Genomic DNA, 23,969 nt, shown 5'->3' on the forward strand with positions numbered 1-23,969 from the left:
CCAGGGATAGTTCCACTAGTAGCAATGCACATATGCAGCCTTCTGATAGTAGTAAACTCTTTCTCAGAACAGAATGGTTAAAAATTAAGATCTGAGGGCACCTGGGTGGCTCAGTCAGTTAAGCATCCAACTCTTGATTTCGGCCCAGGTCATGATCTCACAGTTCATGAGATCGAGCCCCACGTCAGTCTCTGTACTGACAGCATGGAGCCTGCTTGAGATTCTCTCTCTCTCTCTCTCTCTCTCTCTCTCTCTCTCTCTCTCTCTCTCTCTCAAAAATAAATAAATAACCATTAAAAAAATCTGGTAAGCAAAGTTTCGCTTAACTCAATAATAAAGGTTCAAGAAAGTATAATTTACTTGATCAACAAACACCTTTCAGTACATACAATGAAAAGTTAAACAATGTTAAAAACTCTTGATTAATTAAGACAATATTTTATATGGAGAAAGCAATTCTGACTTTTAAGGTCCTCAGATTCATCACTGTGAAGTTTTTGTAAGTACACCTACATATGTAGCCTGATCTGAATATATACCAAATTTAGGACACACTACAAATTACTTTTTTAAAAATGACTTACCTGAATAGGTCATGACTGATAAGGGTAGATTATATAAAATGAACCAAAAACCTGCTTATTTACTTTTCCTGGTTGCTTATATTCCAAATAACTGTGAGTTTAATGTTGTATAGTACACAACCATACAACTAGTCATTCCATAACATCCCAGTAATGAAAAATACATAGCATTCATATAAGCTTACCTCATATTCATTGATTTAAATTTATTTTTCTGAGCCAGCCCTGTTAGCATTAAGAGGCATGAAAGTTTCTTTAGGGTGAAAATAAAAACTAACCTGGTAAAGACAGTCCTTTACCATCTCTATACTTTTGGGTTGTCTAGCTAAGCCATCAAATCAGACATAGATACTATACTCCTCATTACTGAAGAGGGCTTAAAAATTCCAGTTCTTGAAAGAGAACTAAATGGAATAGCAGACTGGCACACAATGGCAGTCTCCAAGTACTACATGCTAAAACAGATAACCTGAGTCCAAGAGGACTTTCAGATTTTTCTGTCTCCCAAGAATGAGTGGCACCCAAATTATTCATTTTATCTACTTAGTGTTAGCCCAAGTTACAGACTGGAAACTGAAAAACCCTTCAAAAAAGCTCCTCTCAAGGCGACATGATCTTTCCATTGTTGTGATGGATCTTTCCGTTGTTTAACTTTGATTCCTCTCCCAACCACAAAAATTCTGTCTTTTTTATTCTAGTCCTAGTCTTACTCCTACTCTGCCTTAAAAACTGAGCTTAAAATCTATTTATCCAACTTGTTAAGCTATTATAACATTTACTGACTGTACCCCCTGTTTAATTCAAAACCTAACTTACGTTGTCAATAATCATACCTGGAGCTAGCACAACAATCATTTATAAATATCTGACATATATACAAGGCACCAAACTGGGTGCTAGGCTATTATTTTGGATTAACCCATCTCATTTCCTATGTATTAGCTGAACACCAAGTAATATTAGATTAAGAAACATGTAGCTTTTATCTGGACAAGTAATGTGATCTTTTCTTCAAAAATCTTTAATAGTTTCACAAGAGTTTTGTATTATTCATATTTTAAGGTAAAGGAACAGCTAACAAGTAATATGGATTACTTTGAAATTTGGGGGGAGAATAAAGACTATAATTTAAATTTATTGATACCTAACATTATGCTCATTCCCGTCAACTCTGCTATAAAGAAAAATAAAAGGGGCACCTGAGTGGCTCAGTCAGCTAAATCCACCTTCAGCTCAGGTCATGATCTCACAGTTGGTGAGTTTGAGCCCCGTGTTAGGCTCTGTGCTGACATCTCAGAACTGGGAGCCTGCTTTGAATTCTGTTGTCTCCCTCTCTCTCTGCCCCTCCCCTGCTCATGCTCTCTCTCTCTCTCAAGAATAAATAAACATTATAAAATACTTTTTAATAATAAAGAAAAATAAAAGCCAGAAAAATCTCAAATACTTCACGAAATTAAGATCTCTTCTTACAAATGAAATAATCTGAATTAGAATTGGCATGTGAAAAGTACTTTCCTGGATTAAAGTGTAAGTGGTAAAAAGTGAAATCAAAAGAACGATATTTCCTGATGTGAAAATTATATGAAATCTAAATTTCATTGTCCATAAATAAAGTTTTATTGGAACACAGCCATATCCATTTGTCTATGTATGGCTGCTTTTATACTACAACAGCAGAGTAGTTTCAAGAGAGACTATGTGGCCGGAAAGCCTAAAATATTTACTATCTGCCCTTAATCATTCAAATCAGTTATTTCCTATAGACAGTTTCAACATAAGGAAAAAGATGAGTATCTAAATATGTAAATTAAGATAATAATGAGGCACCTTTTTTTGTTCTATAATTAGAAGAATATTTTTGAGTGACAACAGGCTGCAGTAAGGCAGGCACTTTACTACATTGTTGTTGGGAACATAAACTGGTTCACCTGTTTTGCAAAGCAAACCATCAGGAGTCTCAAAAAATCACTTTCAATGCTATAAAGAATTTGACCATAAGAACATATCACAATTTATTCAACTATTTTCCTATTGATAGATAACATATGTATTTCTCAACTGTTTTGCTATTAGAAACACTGGAGGATATATAACATTTTTATGAATGCTGTACTTAACATTTCCATGTATTTAACATCAATCATCAACTGATGCTAAATCTGTGTGAGTCAAACTTTATGAGGAACAGCATATTTTCTATAATCTCAAAGAGTTCCTAGAATCTATATCTAAAAGTGGGCGTGCTGGGTCATAGGTTATGCACATCTTCAACTTTACTACACATTTGCCAAAATGTTCTCTAAAATAAAATCAATTTATTCTATGCCAATACTTTTCAGGCATATTGACTGTTGCCAATCTAATGGAAAAGAATGGCATTTCACTGTTTTCAACTGGATTTCCCTAATTACTAGTAAGATTTAATATCTTACTGACCATGTTTCTTCTTTTGTGAGGAGATATGTCCCTTGGATATTTTTCTATGGTAACATTTATCTTCATTGTCTCTTTTTGTTTTGTTTCATTTAGTAATCTGAAAAAGTGAATCCTCATTCTTTTAAGAACAAACTTGTCCATTATCACCACTGTTGCTCCAAGGCTCCTTCCACCTTCTTAACCAGATCCAGTATTCCTCTCATACTATTTCTCTCACAGTGGAAATCAAATTCTTTTGTTTTTTTAAGAGAGAGAGTGAGTGTGGGCTGGGGAGAGGGGCAGAGGGAGAGAGAAAGAGAATCTTAAGCAGGTTCCACGCTCAGTGTGCAGCCTTAAGTGGGGCTCAATCCCATGACCCTGGGATCATGACCTGAGCCGAAATCAAGAGTCAGACGCTCAACTGACTAAGCCACCCAGGTGCCCTGGAAATCAATTCTTTTTACAGGAACTCTTGTCACAATTACCTTAAAGCTTTAATAAATTCATATAGTACAAAATGAGTCAAAATGCCATAACTTGGTTTCCAAAGCCTTCCATAATCTGTTCTCAACCAACATTTCAGCCTGTTACTTTCCTACATATAATCCATGCACCAAATAAAGAGACTGTTTGCTACCCTTCTCAAATAGCCCCTGGGCTTTTTAAATTCTCTGTCTTGATCTATATACCAACTCCCATCTGTTTATTGGAAATTCTTCAAAGAAAGCTCTTTCTCATAATATAATGCGAACAAATAAATATAGGAAAGAATTTGGGGGCACTTGCATGGCTCTGTCGGTTAAATGTCCAACTCTTGATTTTTGGCTCAGGTCATGATCCCCACCTCAGGCTCAGGTCATGATCCCCACCTCAGGCTCTGTCCTGAGTGTGGAGCCTCCTTGAGATTCTCTCTCTCTCTCTCTCTCTCTCTCTCTCGCTCTCGCTCTCGCTCTCTCTCTCCCCCCCCTCCTTCTGCCCCTCTCCCCAACTTGTGCACACTCTCTAAAATAAAATAAAATAATTTTAAATATATTTTAAAAAAGAATTAGGAAAAATAAATCACCATTTTGCAACCATAAAAATAAAACTGATTCAGCAAGAATCATCAGTTGATGATAAATCCTGAGGATGATAATTTATAAGAAACAGGGTATTTAACATAATTTCAACATATCCCTCCTGAAATTACTTTTTTTTTTTTAACGTTTATTTATTTTTGAGACAGAGACAGATCATGAACAGGGGAGGGGCAGAGAGAGAGGGAGACACAGAATCCGAAACAGGCTCCAGGCTCTGAGCGGTCAGCACAGAGCCCGACGCGGGGCTCGAATTCACGGACCGCGAGATCGTGACCTGAGCCAAAGTCGGAAGCTCAACCGACCGAGCCACCCAGGCACCCCGTGAAATTACTTATTAATTATAAGAGTAACTACATTGAAGAAATCAATATACTCTAACCAAGTAATCAAAATTAGTATCCCCAGGGCACCTGGGTGGCTCAGTAGACTGAGTGTCTGACTTTGGCTCAGGTTTGTGAGTTTGAGCCCCATGTCAGGCTCTGTACTAACAGCTAGGAGCCTGGATCCTGCTTTGGATTCTGTGTCTCCCTCTCTCTCTGCTCCTTCCCTGCTCATTCTGTCCTTCTCTCTCTCAAGATTAAATAAACATTAAAAAAAATTTAAAAACATTCATACCACTAATAAGGGGCATATACCATACCTCCAGATTTGATGCTTGAGGAAAGACATTATGCAGTATTCTAATAAAAAATGCATAACCATGAGGAAACATTAGAGAAATCCAAATTGAGGAATTCTATAAAATAACAGCCTGTGAGTGCCTGGGTGGCTCAGGCAGTTGAGTGTCTGGTTCTTGATTTCGGTTCAAGTCATGATCCTGGGGTCATGGGATCGAGCCCCACATCAGGCTCCACACTGACCATGGAGCCTGCTTAAGATTCTCTCCCTCTTTATTTCTGCCCCTCTCCCCCACTTGTGCTCTCTCTAAAATAAAATTTAAAAAGAATTTTAAAAATATATAACTTAGCCTGTATTACTAAAAAGTGTCACAAATGTTATTCAAAATGTTAAATGTGAAAGAACAAGAAAGACTGAGGACATTTTGCAGACTAAAAGAGATTAACAATTTGTGATGGGATCCTGAACTGGGGGAAAATTTATAAAGGACATTATTGGGACAACTGATGAAATTTGAGTATGGACTATAGATTTAGAATGTGTGCGTAACATTTATTAAAATGAAAGAGCTTTCATGCTAAGAATCCACATATACCCCCACATTTAAGAAAATACACTGAGGGGTGCTAGGGTGGCTCAGTTGACAGAGCATCCGACTTCGGCTCAGGTCATGATCTCATGGCTCATGGGTTTGAGTCCTGCGTCGGGCTCTGTGCTGACAGCTCAGAGCCTGGAGCCTGCTTTGGATTCTTTGCCTCCCTCTCTCTCTGTGCCTCCCTGGCTCACACACACTCTCTCTCTGTCTCTCTGTCTCTTTCTCTAATAAAGAAATAAATATTTTTTTAAATATTAAAAAAAAAGAAAAAAGAAAATACATTGATAAATATACCTGAGAAGAGAAACTGGTAAGACTAATGTACTGACAGTGTCAACAGCACTGGAGATTACAATGAACGAATTAACCACACAGGGAATGTTAGAGGAACCATCATCGCTAACCTTACTTTAAGAACAAATACAGAGAGGGGTGCCTGAGTGGCTCAGTCAGTTAAGCATCCGACTTCAGCTCAGTCATGATCTCACGGTTCATGAGTTTGAGCCCCACATCAGGCTCTGTGCTGACAGCTCACAGCCTGGAGCCTGCTTGGGATTCTTTGTCTCTCCCTCTCTCTGCCCCTCCCTGCTGTGCTCTGTTTCTGTCCCTGTCTCTCTCTCTCAAAAGTAAATAAACATTAAAAAAAAAAAAGAAGAACACAGAGATTTGGGTCCTTATGTGATTTTTCAATAAAGGCTCAAGTTTCTAGAATTGAACAGAAAACTGTTTAGACACCAAAGGAAATAACTGCAAAATAGTTACCTATAAAAAATTTAGATTCTTAATTTTTACAAAAAATATCTAAAAACACACATTATACTGCCTTTTGAATTTTAATGACACTAATAGCTTTATTTAACAAACATTGAGAGACTACTATGTGCAAAGCACTGTGCTAGGTGCCATGAAAGATACAGATATGAAAAAGACATAGTCCCTGCCCACAAGGAGCGTATAATCTAGTGGGGGAGACAGACAAATACACAAATAACTAGAATACAAGGCAGTAAACAACAGAGGGGCAGTGCTGACTGTGGCCTGAGTGTGACATAACTAGCCTCAAGGTTCCAATTTGAAACACTGGTGATCTGGTGTTGGCTGCTTTGAAAAAAATCCCATCTCAAGATCAGCATAACAGATGTTTAAATGGTCATACCCAAGCAGCTGGAGGCAAAAGACTAGGCCAGGTGGAGGGGCTGTTTGCAACTGTCATGCCTACATATGTGGTGCTGATACAAGTATGTAGGGACAGCTAAAAAACAAAAACAAAAACAAAACAAAAAAAATACATATATCATCTGTCCTTTGGTTAATGGCTATAGCTACTGTTTTAAACAATATATTTTTATATAAAAAGGAATTTGTATAATCCCAGAAAAATCAATTTAAGGATTAATAATAATTCAACAAAGAATCTTGCCATAGGCAATTTTCTTATTTACTAGTTGATTAAGTCTTTTCTCTAAATATCTATAAAGCTCTGTAGCAATTAAACAGTTAGACATCTAAGTATTGCTGAGTAAAAACCTCTTATGTTTAGCCTTCTGAAGGAAATGGTCACATACCTGATAACCTGATATAATACTATTCTAATAGCAACAAGAAGGCTTTAAAGAGATTTAAGGAAAATAATTTTTAATGCTTCAAATGCAAATGGAATACACGCTGATTAAATACAATTCAATGTTCTTTGAAAATACCTCAGTGACAGCATTTGATACCAGTTAAGGCCAGCAAAATTGAAGTGAGGAAAATATCACATGTATTGTCTTTCATTGGTTTCGTATATCATTGCCTAGGACCATGGCAACTCAATCTTTTCTTTGAAAATTCCATTTATTGGTATTGGTGAACTTTGATTTGCTTTTAGCTCATATGCTAATAACAGCTGCTGACCCCTTCCTCTTGGTAGTGCTATTTAATATAAATGTCAAAGTAGAAGCACATTTCCTGGCTGCTTTTCCTACTTCCTGAATTGGATGGAGGATTCACTGCTTAGCCTGTTTCCTTCCGTGTGTCACTGTGATCCTGGGACCTCTGCTGCTTTCGCTCAAGGAAACGAGCACGTGCATCTGATATGGACTTATCATCATTTCTTCTTTGCATTTTCTTTAGGACTTCTTTTGAGATTCCATCTGAAAACATTATAAATTAATCCAGTTAAACTTTAGTTGTGAAACTCAGTACTAGAAATGTTAAGAGAAGGAGATGCCCTGATTTTTCAACGCTAAGGAGGAAAAAAAGAAAACTAAAATTTGCCCTTTCAAAAGAAACAATGTAGCCTATGGTTAAAAAATAAAGAGCATGCCGGGCACCTGGGTGGCTCAATGGGTTGAATTTCCAAATTCAGCTCAGGTCATGGTCTCACATTTTGTGAGTTAGAGCCCTGGACTGGGCTCTGAGCTGGTGGTGTGGGGCCTGCTTGGGATTCTCTCCCTTTTCTTTCTACCCCTCCCTTGCTCTCGTTCTCTCTTTCAAAATAAATAAAATTAAAAAACAAAAAACAAAAAAAATGAGCATGGAGGAGTGCCTGGGTGGTTCAGTTGGTTAAGCATCCAACTCTTGATCTCGGTTCAGGTCACAAGACCAAGTTTGTGAGATCGAGCCCCACAATGTCAGCATGGAGTCTGCTTGGGATTCTCTCTCCTTCTCTCTCTGTCCCTCCCCTGCTCATATTCTCTCTCTCAAAAATAAATAAACTAAAAAAAAAAAAAAAAAAAAAGAGCATGGAAAAAATAAATAAGTCAATTAAAATAAATAAATGAATGAATGCATGGAGGTCTAAAGAGCCAGAACAACTGACCCTAATTTAATCATGTACTACAGTTATATACTGCAATAGAACACTACATTTCTAAAGACTCTTCCAGATCTATTTTTCATGACATTAAAAAAGGATCATAAAATTTGCTCCATAAATCAGCCTCAGAAAGCTTTACTGAAAAGCTTTTTGTATATGTGAGCTGAGAATTAAACTTTCTGTCCTACTTCATTCAGTACAACTGTTTACACCTCCCAACTAGGGATCTCACATTTCACAGAAAAATCCCCTGGGTGGGGTGGGGGGGAGGGGAAGATGTTCTGAAGTAATAGTCACAAAATTTTATAAACAAAATAAAAACAGCAGTGGACTACTGGGAAACTGTATGGCATTATGGTTAAGAGTTTAGGTCATCACGTCAGTTTCCTTGGATTCAAAATACAGACTCACAAATTATTAGCTATGGGATTTTTCAGCAAATTATTATACACTGCTAAGTATTTCGTCATCTATAAAGGGGGGATGTGTACTTCCCTCATAGATAGGGTTGTTGTGAAAATTCGATGAGGTAATTAATGCAAGTTGTTAGCACATGGTAAAAGCTCAACAGATATTGTTTTTATTAATAATGTTGTTGGACAGAAGGATTAAGGAAAACATGATTAACTGGAAGAAAAGAAGGAAGTCAAAGTATCAAAGTCTGAGACTCATGACAACTCTTTGCTTTCTGAGGAGATAGAGCCAGAATCTAAGCTCTATACAATATTTCCATAATTATATGAGAATTTGGATATTTATGCTCCCTGGACTTAAGTTACTAGAACAAATGACTGACTCACCCTTTAGATGCTTCACATTTTCCTTATTTGTCCATCTCCTTCTTGCATCTTCTCTCACTTCACGTCGGGCCACACTGCTCAAATCATGTGCATTAAATTCATGCAACTTGGGTAACAAGTCTCTCACCCATTCATAACGGATTGGACACACAATTCTTGCGTAGACTTTGGTGGTAACTAATACCTCATGAAAAATGATCCATTCGAGTTTGGTTTCTTGTTCATGAAGCTATACAAAAGAATTTATTTAAGGATGGTTAACTCAGTAACCTGCCTTATTCCACATTAGACCAGCCAAACACTAATAGCCCCAAATCTTCTGAATTAATTCCTATATTTTTCAATCAAACAGAAGGCATGGGCCAAGCAGTGCCTTTACAGCTTTATGTAATAAAGATATATGCTAGGGGTGCCTGGGTGGCTTTATCAGTTAAGCAGCTGACTCTTGATTTCGGCTCAGGTCGTGGTCTCAATGTTGTGAGGTGGGGCTCCACACCGGGCATGGAGCCTGCCTGGGATTCTCTCTCCACCCCCACCCCCCAAATAAATAAGTGGACTTAAAAAAAAACGGACTAAACATAACCACAAAGTGAAAAGTAGAAAACATTTGTGTATTACTTATTCCCATACCTTTACAAATGTCTTCCCTTTATTAAAAAATAAGACACTTAAGGGGCGCCTGGGTGGCACAGTCGGTTAAGCGTCCGACTTCAGCCAGGTCACGATCTCGCGGTCTGTGAGTTCGAGCCCTGCGTCAGGCTCTGGGCTGATGGCTCAGAGCCTAGAGCCTGTTTCCGATTCTGTGTCTCCCTCTCTCTCTGCCCCTCCCCCGTTCATGCTCTGTCTCTCTCTGTCCCAAAAATAAATAAACGTTGAAAAAAAAAAATAAGACACTTAAAAAATAATAATAGGCACTTACCGCTGAGGAAGGATGAATGTGGACTGGGCTTCCGCGCCCATCCATTGTGCAAAATGTTCTCCCAACAGATCTAAAAACCAAAAAACCAAATGATAAAGATAAGAACACTAAAATAATTAAATAAGTAGAGCACTAAGTCTAACAATGTACAATTATAATGTGTTCTACCACAAAGAGTTTTATAAACAGAAGTTTAAACTTACTTGTCACTATAACTTCTCTACCAAGCCATCTTAAATAATGATACATCTTAAACAGTCATTTCAGTTAAGTACAAACATTTCTTATTAATAAGTATTAATGTTAACAATATTGATAATATTTATGCTTTAACATTTCTAAAATGATTTTGTAATAAATCCTCAAAACAACCTATGAGTTTTGAAAGTAAGTTACTTTTATTAAGAGGTCAAAACAGATTCAAACAAATCAACTAGCCTTCCAAAGGTCACAGAGTTAATGTATGGTGAAATCAAGTTCCAAACATAGGTCTTCTGACTTAAATCTTTATATGATGATCTCTTTTTAAAGGGATAATTTTCGGGGCGCCTGGGTGGCGCAGTCGGTTAAGCGTCCGACTTCAGCCAGGTCACGATCTCGCGGTCCGGGAGTTCGAGCCCCGCGTCGGGCTCTGGGCTGATGGCTCAGAGCCTGGAGCCTGTTTCCGATTCTGTGTCTCCCTCTCTCTCTGCCCCTCCCCCGTTCATGCTCTGTCTCTCTCTGTCCCAAAAATAAATAAACGTTGAAAAAAAAAAAAAGGGATAATTTTCACTATTCTAAAATCTGATAATTAGAATTTTGCACCTATCCTTTCTGTAATTCATGTTCTTAACTTCAAATTCGTATCCTCTTCTACAGTTCCTTACATAAATGTTATTCCAAAAACTTGTCAAAATATTAGCCCTAGTTCAACCATCACCACAGATGATTTCCTATAATACTTTATATACATTCCCATTATAACCCAGATCAGATTGCATTATAATTATTTATATACTATGCAATATATATATATATCCGTATATGTATATGTATATACATACATACACACATATATATATGTGTGTATGTATGTATATACATATACATATACGGATATATATACATATACGTGTGTATATATATATACACATACATATATGTGTATTTATATATATATATATTTGTACAGTACAAAAAAACATTTTTTTTTTTGAGAGAGAGAGAGTACCCATAACCAGGGGAGGACCAAGGGGGGGAAGAGGGAGAGGGAGAGGGAGAGGTAGGGAGAAGGAGAGGGAGAGGGAGAGGGAGAAGGAGAGGGAGAGGGAGAGGGAGAGGGGGAGAGAGAGAGAGAGAGAGAGAGAGAGAGAGAGAGAGAGAGAGAGAATTCCAAGCAGGCTCCACACCTAGCTCAATCCTATGTACTATGAGATCATGACCTAAGCCAAAATCAACAGTGGGATGCTTAATTGACTGAGCTACCCAGGTGCCCCCAAAAAATCTTTTTTACTTGAACCATTTGAATTAGTTACCAACCTTATGCCCCATCATCCCCAAATATCTGAGTGTGCATTTCCCATAATCAAGGACATTCTCTTACATAACCATAATACAACCATCAAAACCAGGGAATTAACACCAATACCATCACTAACATCTAATCCTCAGACCCCACTGAAGTTTTAACCAGATGTCCTAATAAAATCTTTTATAGAAAAAGAATCCAATTCAGAATCGAGTATTAACTTTACGTTTCATGTCCCCTTAGTCTACCTCATTATGGCAATCTTTCTTTAACCTTCATGATCTTGACAGTTGTTTTGTTATCTATCTATCTATCTATCTATCTATTTATTTATTTATTAAGTTTATTTATTTTGAGAGAGAGAGAGAGAGAGAGAAAGCAAGCATGTGCGTGGCCAAGGGGCAAATAGAGAATCCCAAACAGGCTCTGTGCTGTCAGTGCAGAGCCCGACTTGGGGTTTGTTCCCACGACTGTGAGATTATGACCTGAGCCGAAATCAACAGTCAGGCACTCAATCAACTGAGCCCCTATTTATTTTTTTTGAAAGAGAGAGAGAGCTCATGAGCGGGGAGAGGGGCAGAAGGAGAGAGAGAAAAAGTCCCAAGCAGGCTCCATGCTCAGCATGAAGCCCAACTCGGTGCTCAATCCAATGACCCTGGGATCATGACCTGAGCTAAAATCAAGAGTTGGATGCTTTAAGACCCTAGCCACCCAGGCGCCCTTTGACAGCTTTTTGAATAGTAATTTTTTGTACACCCCTCAATTTGAATTTGTCTGTTTCAGGATGATTAGATTTAGGTAATGCATCTTTGCCAGGAACATCACAGAAGTTAAGCTGTGTTTTTCATTATATTCTATCAGGAAGAACATGGTTTCAATCTGTTTTGTTACTAATGGTGTTCACTTTGATGGCTTGATTTGGTCAGCATCTGCCAGGCTTCTCCATGAAAAGTTACTTTTTTCCTTTTTCCCTTAGTAATTAAGAATTTTGTGGAGGGGCACTGGGTGGCTCAGTCTGTTAAATGTCCAACTTTGGCTCAGGTTGTGATCTCACTGTCCGTGAATGAGCCCCATGTTGGGCTCTGTGCTGACAGCTCAGAGCCTGGAGCCTGCTTCAGATTCTGTGTCTCCCTCTCTCTCTCTGCCTCTCCCCTGCTCTCTCTCTCAAAAATAAACAAATATTAAAAAATTAAAAAAAAAAAAAAAGAATTTTATGGAGAGGTGCTCAACTAATTCCATTTGTCATTAAACTTCTAATTTATTCATTTAGTAATTTACATGACTATAGACCCATGATTTCAGATTTTATTTAGTGGGCTATATAATCCATTACTATCATTATTTATTCTGATGCTTAATATGTCCTATATTTGTTCAATTGGAGCCTATTCAAGCTAGCTCCAGTGTACTTCTAACATGGCCTCAACCTTCATTGATCCCTTCTTGCTTGCTGGCAAAATAAGATGTTCTCAGCTCATCTTGTACTTTCCCACCCCTATTTCTCCAAACAGTTCTGAGTCCTTTATGTGGCAGATGGCTGTTTCCAGTCAAGATCAAGGGCACTGAGTATATTTATTGCTATTATGGTGTTACTGCTCCCAGTGCATCTGAGAGCTAGGGTATTTTTGTATGTATGTATTTACACATATACAAACACATATAACATATATATACCATAACATATATTTTCATTCCCACATGTATATATCCATCCATCTAACTATATTGAAAACCATAAGTTCACAATAAAACCCTGAAATTTCAATCCAACACCACAGGGTTTATTCTCATTTTCTCCCGTTCAGTATTTATAACTCCCTTCACCATTCCTTAATATACTGAATTATGTGATTAATTCCTTTCTATATAATGAATCTCCCATCACCACCATTGTTACCCCTTTCCCTAAGAAGATGCCCTCCTTCTCTAACACTCAGACTCTAACACTCAACACCAAACATATCCCACATGAGTGCCTTCTCCATCCTGCTCAATTACTAACATTCCACACCACCCTATCTTTCCTCAGGGATGCCATGCTCAACATGTTTGTCTTTCATACTCCACACAGAGCCTCACTCCTCTGCAAGAAAACCCTTGTCATTCAACTTAGGTGCCGATATCCCATGCTAGACAGCTGTCCTACAAATTCCCTCCTACCAAACTTGAGTTCCAATATCCCACTCTGTGCCACTGCAGTTCCCCCGGCACAAGTGAAAATCATTAAGAGTCATTGTAATTGATGTCATCATAATCACGGAGCTTAAATAAACCACCAATCTTTAATATTAAATAGTTCAACATTGTAGCCAAATACAGTAGTATTCTTTATCCATTTCTCAAGCTCATTATTGCTTACCTTCGAGCTACATTTTTGAAATAGCCTGCACAAAGACATCTCCGTAGTACTTCATGTTTAGGGCCTTCAAAGGTCTCTCTTGGGAAATCACTTTGCTATAGAAAGAATATATATACAGTGGTAATCTCACAGAATAATATGAAATGATCTTTTATTTTGAAAACTACATGTTTCTAAAGACTTGTTTCTGGCCATATGAAGTAAGAGGGATTAGATTTACACTTCTGCTTGAAACAACCAAAAAATGTTTTATATGAAATAATGATTTCCAAAACACTGTATATCACGTAATAAAGGACAGCGATCTCTGAGAAGTAAATGAAGTATGGGAAATAAGTGAAGTAAGTCCAACAACTGCCCCAGGTTACGGTCAACCTTGAGAGAGATTCTAGATGAAGGGTCAGGGAAGGAAAAACCCAGCGGAACCTGAAGAACACCCTGAGCTACAGAGGCAGAGCTGAGAGTCCAGGAAGACCAAGATGGCTAGAGTTCACAGGCCAAGAGTTCAGGAGAGAAGAGAACTCAGATAGAAACAGAACTCCAGAGATCTGCAGGAGGGCCTCTGCCAGTGTTCAACTGAGCACTAAATTAGCATATAAATGTGAGGAAACTACCCAAGGCCAGGGAAAGAACTTCCCCAAAGGATAACAGTGAACAGTGCTTGGTACTCACGCACACAGTTAGGAATGGGGTCTATTCCTACAAACCGGAGATCAGAATACCTCATAATTTGCATAGTTTGGGGTACAGTACTCAGAGAATCTTGCCAAAATTTGACTTAAGAAAAGATCACTATAGCAATCACCTGTTTAAGCTTCCTGATTAGTTCTCGAAGTTGAGCTTCAACACGAAATGCTGAAAATAAGCATCTCCAATGAATCCAGTGTTTTTGGCACCACGAAGCTGGAGCTCCACTGCAGAACAAAAATACTGGTATCTTTAAAATACCCTCTCGAGGGGCGCCTGGGTGGCGCAGTCGGTTAAGTGTCCGACTTCAGCCAGGTCACGATCTCGTGGTCCGGGAGTTCGAGCCCCACGTCAGGCTCTGGGCTGATGGCTCAGAGCCTGGAGCCTGTTTCCGATTCTGTGTCTCCCTCTCTCTCTGCCCTCCCCCGTTCATGCTCTGTCTCTCTCTGTCCCAAAAATAAATAAACGTTGAAAAAAAATTTTTTTTAAATAAATAAATAAAATAAAATACCCTCTCGAAGTGAAAGTCTAACAGGTCAGGTGCACCTGTTAGGTGAACCTGCGGGTTCAGTCAGTAGGGCATGTGACTCTTAATCTCAGGGTCATGAGTTGGAACCCCATACTGGACATAGAGTTCACTTAAAAAAAAAAAAAAAAAGGCAGTCTAACATTCTCATTTCTATTACAAAACTAAAAACAAATAAGCATCAGTTAGCCCTTTTATGAGACCTGTCCCATTACTGAGAAAGCCACTTAAGGAATTTGAGGAAACAAATTAATGTAGATGCCTCTGAGTGAATTAAAAATAATTTGTAAATTAATTTCTTTTTATACATATATGGTTTAACAAATATCCAATCATTTTCTCATCTAAGGTACTTCTAGCGAATCAAAATTCTATAAGGTCATTTTCAAGAAAGAATTAGGAAGAGAAGAAAGAAGAGAACTAATATTATAAAATAAATGTCTACTTAGTAATAGTCACCCAACATAGATAAATCTCACTAATGTTCACAAAAATGCCTTAAGGTCAACAGTATCCCCACTGAACCTTACTGTCTAAAGTCACATAGTAAATACATATTGGAGCTATATTTTAAACTGACACTTTCTAGGGGCATCAGGGTGGCTCAGTCAGTTAAGCTTCCGACTCTTGGTTTCGACCCAGGTCATGATCTCAGGGTTTATGAGTTCCAGCCCCACACTGGGCTCTACCCTGACACCACAGACAGAGCCTGCTTGCAATTCTCTCTCTCCCTGCCCCTCCCCTGCTTGCTCTCTCTCTCTCAAAAAAAAATAAACTTAAAAAAAAAGTTTAGGGACACCTTGGTCGGCTCAGTCAGTCGAGCATCCGACTTTGTGTCAGGTCATGATACTGCGGTTACTAGGTTTGAGCCCCAGGTCGGGTTCAGTGCTGACAGCTCAGAGCCCAGAGTCAGCTTCAGACATGGTGTTTCCCTCTCTCTCCCTCTGTCCCTCCCCCGCTCGTGCTCTGTCTCTCTCAAAAATAAACATTTAAAAAAAATTTAACCTGACAATTTCTAGTACAAAAACTATTTCACATACCTTGATTTGCACTGTTCAAAGATGACAGCTAAAGTTGCAAAGTCATTAAATCCTCCAGCTTTAGCTGCCAATTCTCGATGTCTTTGTTCTGCTTCCTTCTGGTACTCTGGATCAACTAAAATGACAAGTTGAGAGGCAATTTAGTTATACTTTACATCAAATGCCTACATTCATTTTGTTTATTCAAGGTCAGTAGAATCTGCCTCACCATCTGCAGTGGAATAAGACAGAACTATATTAACTCTTGGGGAAGGGCTCTATTTACTTCCATAACTTCTTTTCTTCTTTTTTTTTAAATTTTTTAAAAATGTTTATTTATTTTTGCAAAAGAGAGAGTGTGAGTGGGGGAGGGGCAGAGAGAGATGGAGACCAAACTCCAAAGCAGGTTCCAGTCTGAGCTGTCAGCACAGAGCCCAACGTGAGGCTCAAACCCACAAGCCATGAGATCATGACCTGAGTTGAAGTCAGATGCTTAACTGACTGAGCCACCCACTCTTCTTGTTTATTTTATTTATTTTGAGAAAGAGCACGAACGTGCACACACAAATTTGTGCGCACACGAGTGGGGGAGGGGCAGAGAGAGAGGGAGAGGATCTTAAGCAGGCTCTGCATTGTCAGCATGGAGCCCGACTTGGGGCTGGAACTTAAGAACCATGAGATCATGACTTGAGCCGAAACCAAAGGTCAGACGCTTAACTGACTGAGCCACCCAGGCACCCCACTCCTTTCCTTCTTTTAACCATACTTCAGAGATTTAACCAGAACAGTAACATTAATTCTCCCAATACATTTGCCTTTAAAATAGTATTTAGAATTTATTTTTTAAGTTCAGTTTGATCATAAGAGTAACCCATGTTCATGGTAAAAAAATTATGTAAAAGTTCAACATTCCCCACTTTTGTCACATTACCCATAAACCAATCTTCATGGCTAACCACTGTTATGAATGTGTGTCCTTCAAGATATTTTTCTTTTTTTTTTTTTTTTTTTTTAATATTTATTGATTTTGGGGAGAGTGCAAGTGGGAGATGGGCAGAGAGAAGGGGACAGAGGATCCAAAGCCGGCTCTGCACTGACAGGCTGACAGCAGAGAGCCCAATGTGGGGCTCGAATTCATGAACCCTGAGATCATGACCTGAGCTGAAGTTAGACGCTCAACCGACTGAGCCACCCAGGTGTCCTGTTCAAGTTATTTTCTATATGTATACCAGCCAATGAATACAGTGGTTTATTTTTACATAAATCCATTATATGTTTTGAAACTTCATTTAATAATGGGCTTCATGTCAGTACAAGTAGAATTATTCATTCTCAAAATAGCTTCATTGTACTCCCCAGGGATATAAGGAACATTTGAGGAACACAATTTAACCAGTCCCTATTTATCCAGTTCCTATTTGTGGGCAATTAGACCATCATATAAGAGAACTGAACTACTACTAGCCTTTTGGTTTTTTTAACTTTATATTGAAGTAAAACATGCATGCAGAAAACTACCAGATCACAACTGTACAGCTCAACGTTAATAAACATAATATACCAATGTACCCGATACCCAAATCAATAAACAGAATATTACTAACATCCAGAAGCCCTCTTTTTGCTCTCCTTCCAATAACTACCTATTCTCTTCCACAAACCATGTTCTGACTTCTGACCCCACAGAAGGCTTTTGTATAAATTTTGTATAAATGTACTTCATGTGTCTGATTTCTTTTGCTCAACATCTGTTTTTGAGATTTATCTCTTACTGACATTGACCCTATCCCACTCAGGATTGATATGCTCTCTGATTGCCCAAGTTCCCTACATACCACTTTGCCCAAGCTAAATTTCTTTCAGAGTACCACTTTTTTTTTTTTTTTTTTTTTTTTTTTTCAAAATTTCCTAGGGCTCCTTCATTCATTGTACCACATCGTACTGCGGTTTGTTCTCCTTCAGTAAACCCATCACAACTAGATTTAGCATGGGCACCATGTTCCCTGGTATTAGAGAGAAGTACTTATATAGACTATGAAGTGAATCTGCAAAGCAGCAGACCCTGGTCTTAGGAGGAAAGGAATCTGATTAAAGAAAACACCCATGAAGATAAAAAGTGTTTCATCCCAGGCTTTAAGTAGCTTCGACCTTTGTTACCTAGGTGACAACTAAAGGAAGCAGTTAGAAACAAGAGGAGAGAGAATATGATTACGGGCCATACAAACAGCCCTGTCAAGGTGAAGATACAGTTCCCATCTCCTGAACCACTCAGGGAAATTGACTTTTAAGCAAAACATTTAATTTCAAGCACTGAATCACCATTGCCCTAAAGATATTATGACAAAAGTCAAATTGCACTAGACTCAAGCATCACCCTGACCTGGCTCCCAACACTAGGAGACAAGCCTATCTATCAGACAGGAGCTCCTGGATCAATGAATTGTGTTTCCTGCTATAGAATTGTAGAGTGCCAGTTGCCTTGGACCCCTGGGGTATGAACCTTCAGAGACACTTCCTACCTGGGCTCAGTTCTTCCTTTCTCTGCCTCCAGCTGACCATTCAATTTGGCTGTAATACCTACTAGCACAATTTACACAGGTGGCTTACTATCTCTTATTAAAATGTCAGAATAACTGCAACAAATTTTAGTGTAGATTAAAATTTTAAGCTCAGCTCATATTCTGTGAAGATTAACTCTGTGTAGTTAATGTTGGATCCCTGCTGTTTAGAGCGGTGGCTTGCTCACTCACGTTTTTAAAAATGTAGAGAGCATATCACTTCCCTGGTTGTCCATCCCACATTGCTACCTTCTTTATGTCTCTGTCTCTTTCCTTCATTATTCTCAAAGTCAAGAGAATAGAAACATTTTTTTGTTCCTTTTCCCTGACTCTCCCCCAAAATAGACTAATTAAAATTAAAACACACAGAAGTCCCATAGTAAATTCCGGATATGTACAGGAAAGTCACAATCCATATCATACACAGTTCCTACAATCTCAGCAAGTTTATCCTCTAACTAAACAAAAGTTTGACTAGCCATCTTTACTTTCCAGTAGGCTTGTCATTGTCTTTAATTTATTATCTTTCCCCAGATGAAATTCTATTATCAATTTTATCTCATGCAAATAGGCAAATATTACTGAGGCAAGAACTGTAAGAAGGTGAAGCAGCAAAACAAGGTTATATCAGCTGAACCTTTCCATTTGGGAAAATAATTTAATACTTTTCTATATAGCAATCAATCAGAAAGCAGAACTATTTCACAGAAGATATCAATAATAATAACTGTCCTCAGAGCTGAAGCAGAAGAATAAAACAATGAGTGTGCCATACACATACAATACCCTTTATTTCTAAAAATATCACAGTTAAAATGAAAGATTTAGAACCTACCCAGTGTTGTTATTTTAAATTTGTTCCATTTTAAGGCAATGCCTTTAGGTGGTTTAAAAAAAAAAAACCTAGAAAATATTTAACAGCCCTCACTCCATTGTCTGACTTCTAAAGTAGTCCCTATACTAGGAGACATTGTATACAGTTCACTACAGCAAAAGAGAGATTACTAAAAATGTTGACAGTATGATCATTTTGATGTTTATAATCTCTGTTTAATGTTAGATCTGAGAATACTACCCAGTTTTACCAGTAAGGATACAGTAAACCAAATTAGATGATCTATAAAGACCCAAGCCAGAAAGCACTGCTTAACTTATAAAGACTACAAATGCAGCTGGAAAGCCAATACACGTTTTGGGTATAACAAGATCTCACCAAGTCACAATCTCAAAACCTGAAGCTACATTTTGCAGCAGCTAAAGTTCTTCATGATCCAGGTTTAAAAATTAGGTGTATATTTATATATAAGCCATAGTATCTAAGTATGAAGAAAAAACTGGTAGCAATTGTTGCCTCTAGGAATCAGACCTAAGGACATGTTTAAGAGAGAAGACCTTACTTTTCATTTAATACTTTGTGTAGTGTCTGAATTTTTAACTATATACATGTATGGGGAATAGTATGAGGAGTTAGGTGAAACCTCTCTTCCAGATAGACATTTGTTAAACTAGTCAAAATTACCAAAGACAATCATTCAAGGTCTCTGGAGATTGACTGAATCTATGGAATTCAGTAAGAACAGTAGGCAGCATCACATCTGAGTAGGAACTACACTCAACCCCCCATAGTTTTGTGTGTGGAAGAGGGCTTAGCAGCCTGAAAGCGGCACCCTTTTCCTCACCTCCAGCTCCTACTCTGTAAGGAGGATCAGGTGCAAATAGCTAATGAATGGGGGAACAGCTAATGGCAGTGCATCACAGCTTTCCATTCCCTTACAGCTCTGTAACGCAGAAAAGCTGTCCTAGTGAGCACGACAGCTGAGTGGTAGCTCCCACTACTCCCAGTTTTCTAGAGCTATTCCAGGTTTCTGGGTTGTTGGGGTTTTTTGGCAGCTGGTAAATATCTGCAGAGGCCATCTCACCAAGCTTTGTGCTGAAGAAGATGTATACTGGGCAGTGGTGGTAAGTGAAGCAACAGTTCCCACCACCTCTCACTTCAAGCTTCTGCTCTATAGAGAGGATCCTGGTGGGGCAGCCAGTGAATAGTAGATTCCCAATCTACTCCCAGCTCCTGCTCCATAGCACAGAGTTTCTTTCCAGGAGAGGATGGAGATAAGCACTGTTAAAAACCAGCAATAATTTGTCCCTGCCAAGGTGGATGGGTAACTTTATCTGGACTAGACTTTGGAGCAATTTATGCCCCAAGAACACTGTCAAAAACAACAGAGCAATCAGCAAGCAATCAGTGGAGACTAATAGCTTAATCTGTTACCATTTGAGGCAGACTAACAAAAAATTAGGCAGATAGGCCAAATCTTAACAGAAAAATCAGAGAACCTACTAAACCCATAGTTGTCCTGATATTCTAAAAGACTATGTAGATGCCCAAGGTTTTACCTTCTGAGAAGCAAAAGGAAAGGCAACATCTGCGCCTCTGGTCTATGGCTGAACACAGGAGAAACTCATTAACTCTCTGAACTATGAAAACAGTCTCCAGACCACACAACACAGATCCAAAAGTAAAGGGTGAAAACATCACTACCTTAAGTCTTAAGGACAACCTCCAACCAACTAGTAGCTGAGTAGCTGACTCTCAATAGCAGTGAGGGCTGGCAGAAGAATCAGCAAAATATACATCAAGAGAGAGTATGCAATCCAAAGAACAGAGAAAAAAAGAATGATGAAAGATGAGCAGTCTCAGAGAAATGATGTATAATGGACTGTCAGAAGGAAAGAAGAGAAAGAGGCAGAAAAAAAGTTAATGAAATGATGTTAGAAAAATCCAAAATCTGATGAAAAACATTAATCTACACACTGAGGAACAGTAACGAACTCCAAGTAGGATAAAAGAAAAAAGATCCACCAACACATAATAGCCAAAATACTGAGAATAGCTAAAGAAAAATGACTTATTATACACAAGAGAAAGCCAATAAAATTAACAAAGGACTTCTCATTAGAAGTGATAGATGCTGGAAGACTGTGGGTTGATATATTCGTAGTGTTGAAAGAAACTGTCAACTAAGAATCCTACATCCAGTAAAACAATCTTTCAAAATGAAGGCAAAATAAAAACATTCCCAGATAACAAAACCTGAAAGAATACATTGTGGTAATACCTGACTTACTGGAAATAATAAAGGAAGGTAATCAGACTGAAAGGAAGTGACACTAGACAATAATTTGAATGACACTGAAAAAGAGCATTGATTAAGTATGTAGGTATATAAAAAAGAGAATATAATTATTTCTTCTATCATATCCCCTTATGTGATTTAAAAAGAAATTGCATGAAACATTATCTATAAAATTGTGTTGTTTGGGGGCACTTGGGTAGCTCCATCAGTTAAGCACCAGACTTTTGGTTTCAGTGCAGGTCAGGATCTCACGATTTCATAGGTTTGAGCCCTGTGTAAATAAACTTAAAAAAAATTGTGTTGTTGGGCCTATAACATAGAAATATATTTGACAATAACAACTCATGTATATGTATTATCTATTTGTTAAATTTATCTATTTTGAGAGAGAGAGTGCATGTGCGGGGAGTAGGGGCAGAGATAGAGGGCTCTGTGCTGCCAGCATGGAGCCCAATGTAGGGCTCGAACCCACAAATTGCAAGATCATGCTCAACTGACTGAGCCACCCAGGCGCCCCTATTTTTGAAAAAAGAGGCCTAGGTCAGTATTTATGGGGAAAAAACCTCAATCCTGTGTCTGACATAACAATAGAAAAGGTCACTGCTTTATAGCTACATTTTCATTCTGTGGAATTTAGAAACACTGATAAATCTCTGAGATACCTTAGTACTTTCAGGGTCATTCATGTTTCATATCCATTTACATGACCGACATCAAGCGCTTCACAAAGGCAAGACTTAATCAAAAATATCGTACCAAATCAAAGCACAGACTCTAAGACATATTCTTATTGGTTATAATCTCTGAATAGTCTAAAGAGTTAGATTTATGTCCACAGATATCTAAGACCGAGTATTAGGATCACAAAGGGAAGTCTCTCATTTCCTTGAGCGCCTACAAATATAATTCACTTTCAAATAACGTTTTGCTAAAGTGTAGGTCCCAAATAAAGGCCTTTGAGATACCAAAAACGAACTTAAGGACTTGATTAAAAACAAAACAAAACAAAAAACCACACACAAACATAGTTAAAATTTAAGACCTGAAAAACCTAAAAAGCTAAGAACTTGAGTCAACAATCTTCTGAGACAGATTAGAAATAAAAATTTTAAAACCAATACCTGGACTTCTACATCCAGTTCTGGAATAGACTTAATTTTTCATCCTTTCTTGTTTATGTACATTACAAACCCCAAATACAGTATTACAATATTTCCTTTAAAACTTCCTAGGTTTTAATATATATGACAACAATTGCACACACCATGGAGGAGTAAATGGAACTAAATTGTTGCAAGGTTTCCTATATTCACATGAAGCAATATTCATTGAGTAAACTGTGATTAAAGATGTATATTATAATCCCCACAGGAAGGACATGTTAAGCAGAAGAATAAAGATTTCAACATAATCCATATCAAAATTCTAGCACGCTTTTCTTGAAAGAGCTGATACGTAGATTCTGAGGTTTATACAGAAATACAAGGAATACCTCTCTGACCTCAGCCGTAGCAATCTCTTACTCGACACATCCCCAAAGGCAAGGGAATTAAAAGCAAAAGTGAATTACTGGGACCTTATGAAGATAACAAGCTTCTGCACAGCAAAGGAAACAACCAACAAAACTAAAAGGCAACCAACGGAATGGGAAAAGATATTCGCAAATGACATATCGGACAAAGGGCTAGTATCCAAAATCTATAAAGAGCTCACCAAACTCCACACCCAAAAAACAAATAACCCAGTGAAGAAATGGGCAGAAAACATGAATAGACACTTCTCTAAAGAAGACATCCGGATGGCCAACAGGCACATGAAAAGATGTTCAGCGTCGCTCCTTATCAGGGAAATACAAATCAAAACCACACTCAGGTATCACCTCACGCCAGTCAGAGTGGCCAAAATGAACAAATCAGGAGACTATAGATGCTGGAGAGGATGTGGAGAAACGGGAACCCTCTTGCACTGTTGGTGGGAATGCAAATTGGTGCAGCCGCTCTGGAAAGCAGTGTGGAGGTTCCTCAGAAAATTAAAAATAGACCTACCCTATGACCCAGCAATAGCACTGCTAGGAATTTATCCAAGGGATACAGGAGTACTGATGCATAGGGCCACTTGTACCCCAATGTTCATAGCAGCACTCTCAACAATAGCCAAATTATGGAAAGAGCCGAAATGTCCATCAACTGATGAATGGATAAAGAAATTGTGGTTTATATACACAATGGAATATTACGTGGCAATGAGAAAAAATGAAATATGGCCTTTTGTAGCAACGTGGATGGAACTGGAGAGTGTGATGCTAAGTGAAATAAGCCATACAGAGAAAGACAGATACCATATGGTTTCACTCTTATGTGGATCCTGAG

At 38.3% G+C, this 23,969-nt stretch overlaps 1 protein-coding gene across 1 annotated transcript in view; it reads right to left on the reverse strand.

The window, feature by feature from the left end:
- Positions 1-6,111: 6,111 nt before the first annotated feature.
- DHX40 (DEAH-box helicase 40) overlaps positions 6,112-23,969 on the reverse strand; it is a 49,511-nt gene continuing 31,653 nt past the window's right edge. The window contains exons 13-18 of the mRNA XM_043583900.1: positions 15,930-16,044; positions 14,482-14,590; positions 13,677-13,771; positions 9,811-9,880; positions 8,892-9,120; positions 6,112-7,426 (exon numbers count right to left, since the gene is read on the reverse strand). Coding sequence (XP_043439835.1) covers positions 7,287-7,426; positions 8,892-9,120; positions 9,811-9,880; positions 13,677-13,771; positions 14,482-14,590; positions 15,930-16,044 — 758 coding nt within the window. The 3' untranslated portion in view covers positions 6,112-7,286. The remainder of the gene's footprint in view (positions 7,427-8,891; positions 9,121-9,810; positions 9,881-13,676; positions 13,772-14,481; positions 14,591-15,929; positions 16,045-23,969) is intronic.

The sequence above is a fragment of the Prionailurus bengalensis genome, chromosome E1 (genome assembly GCF_016509475.1).
Source record: "Prionailurus bengalensis isolate Pbe53 chromosome E1, Fcat_Pben_1.1_paternal_pri, whole genome shotgun sequence".
Classification (NCBI taxonomy): Eukaryota; Metazoa; Chordata; class Mammalia; order Carnivora; family Felidae; genus Prionailurus; species Prionailurus bengalensis.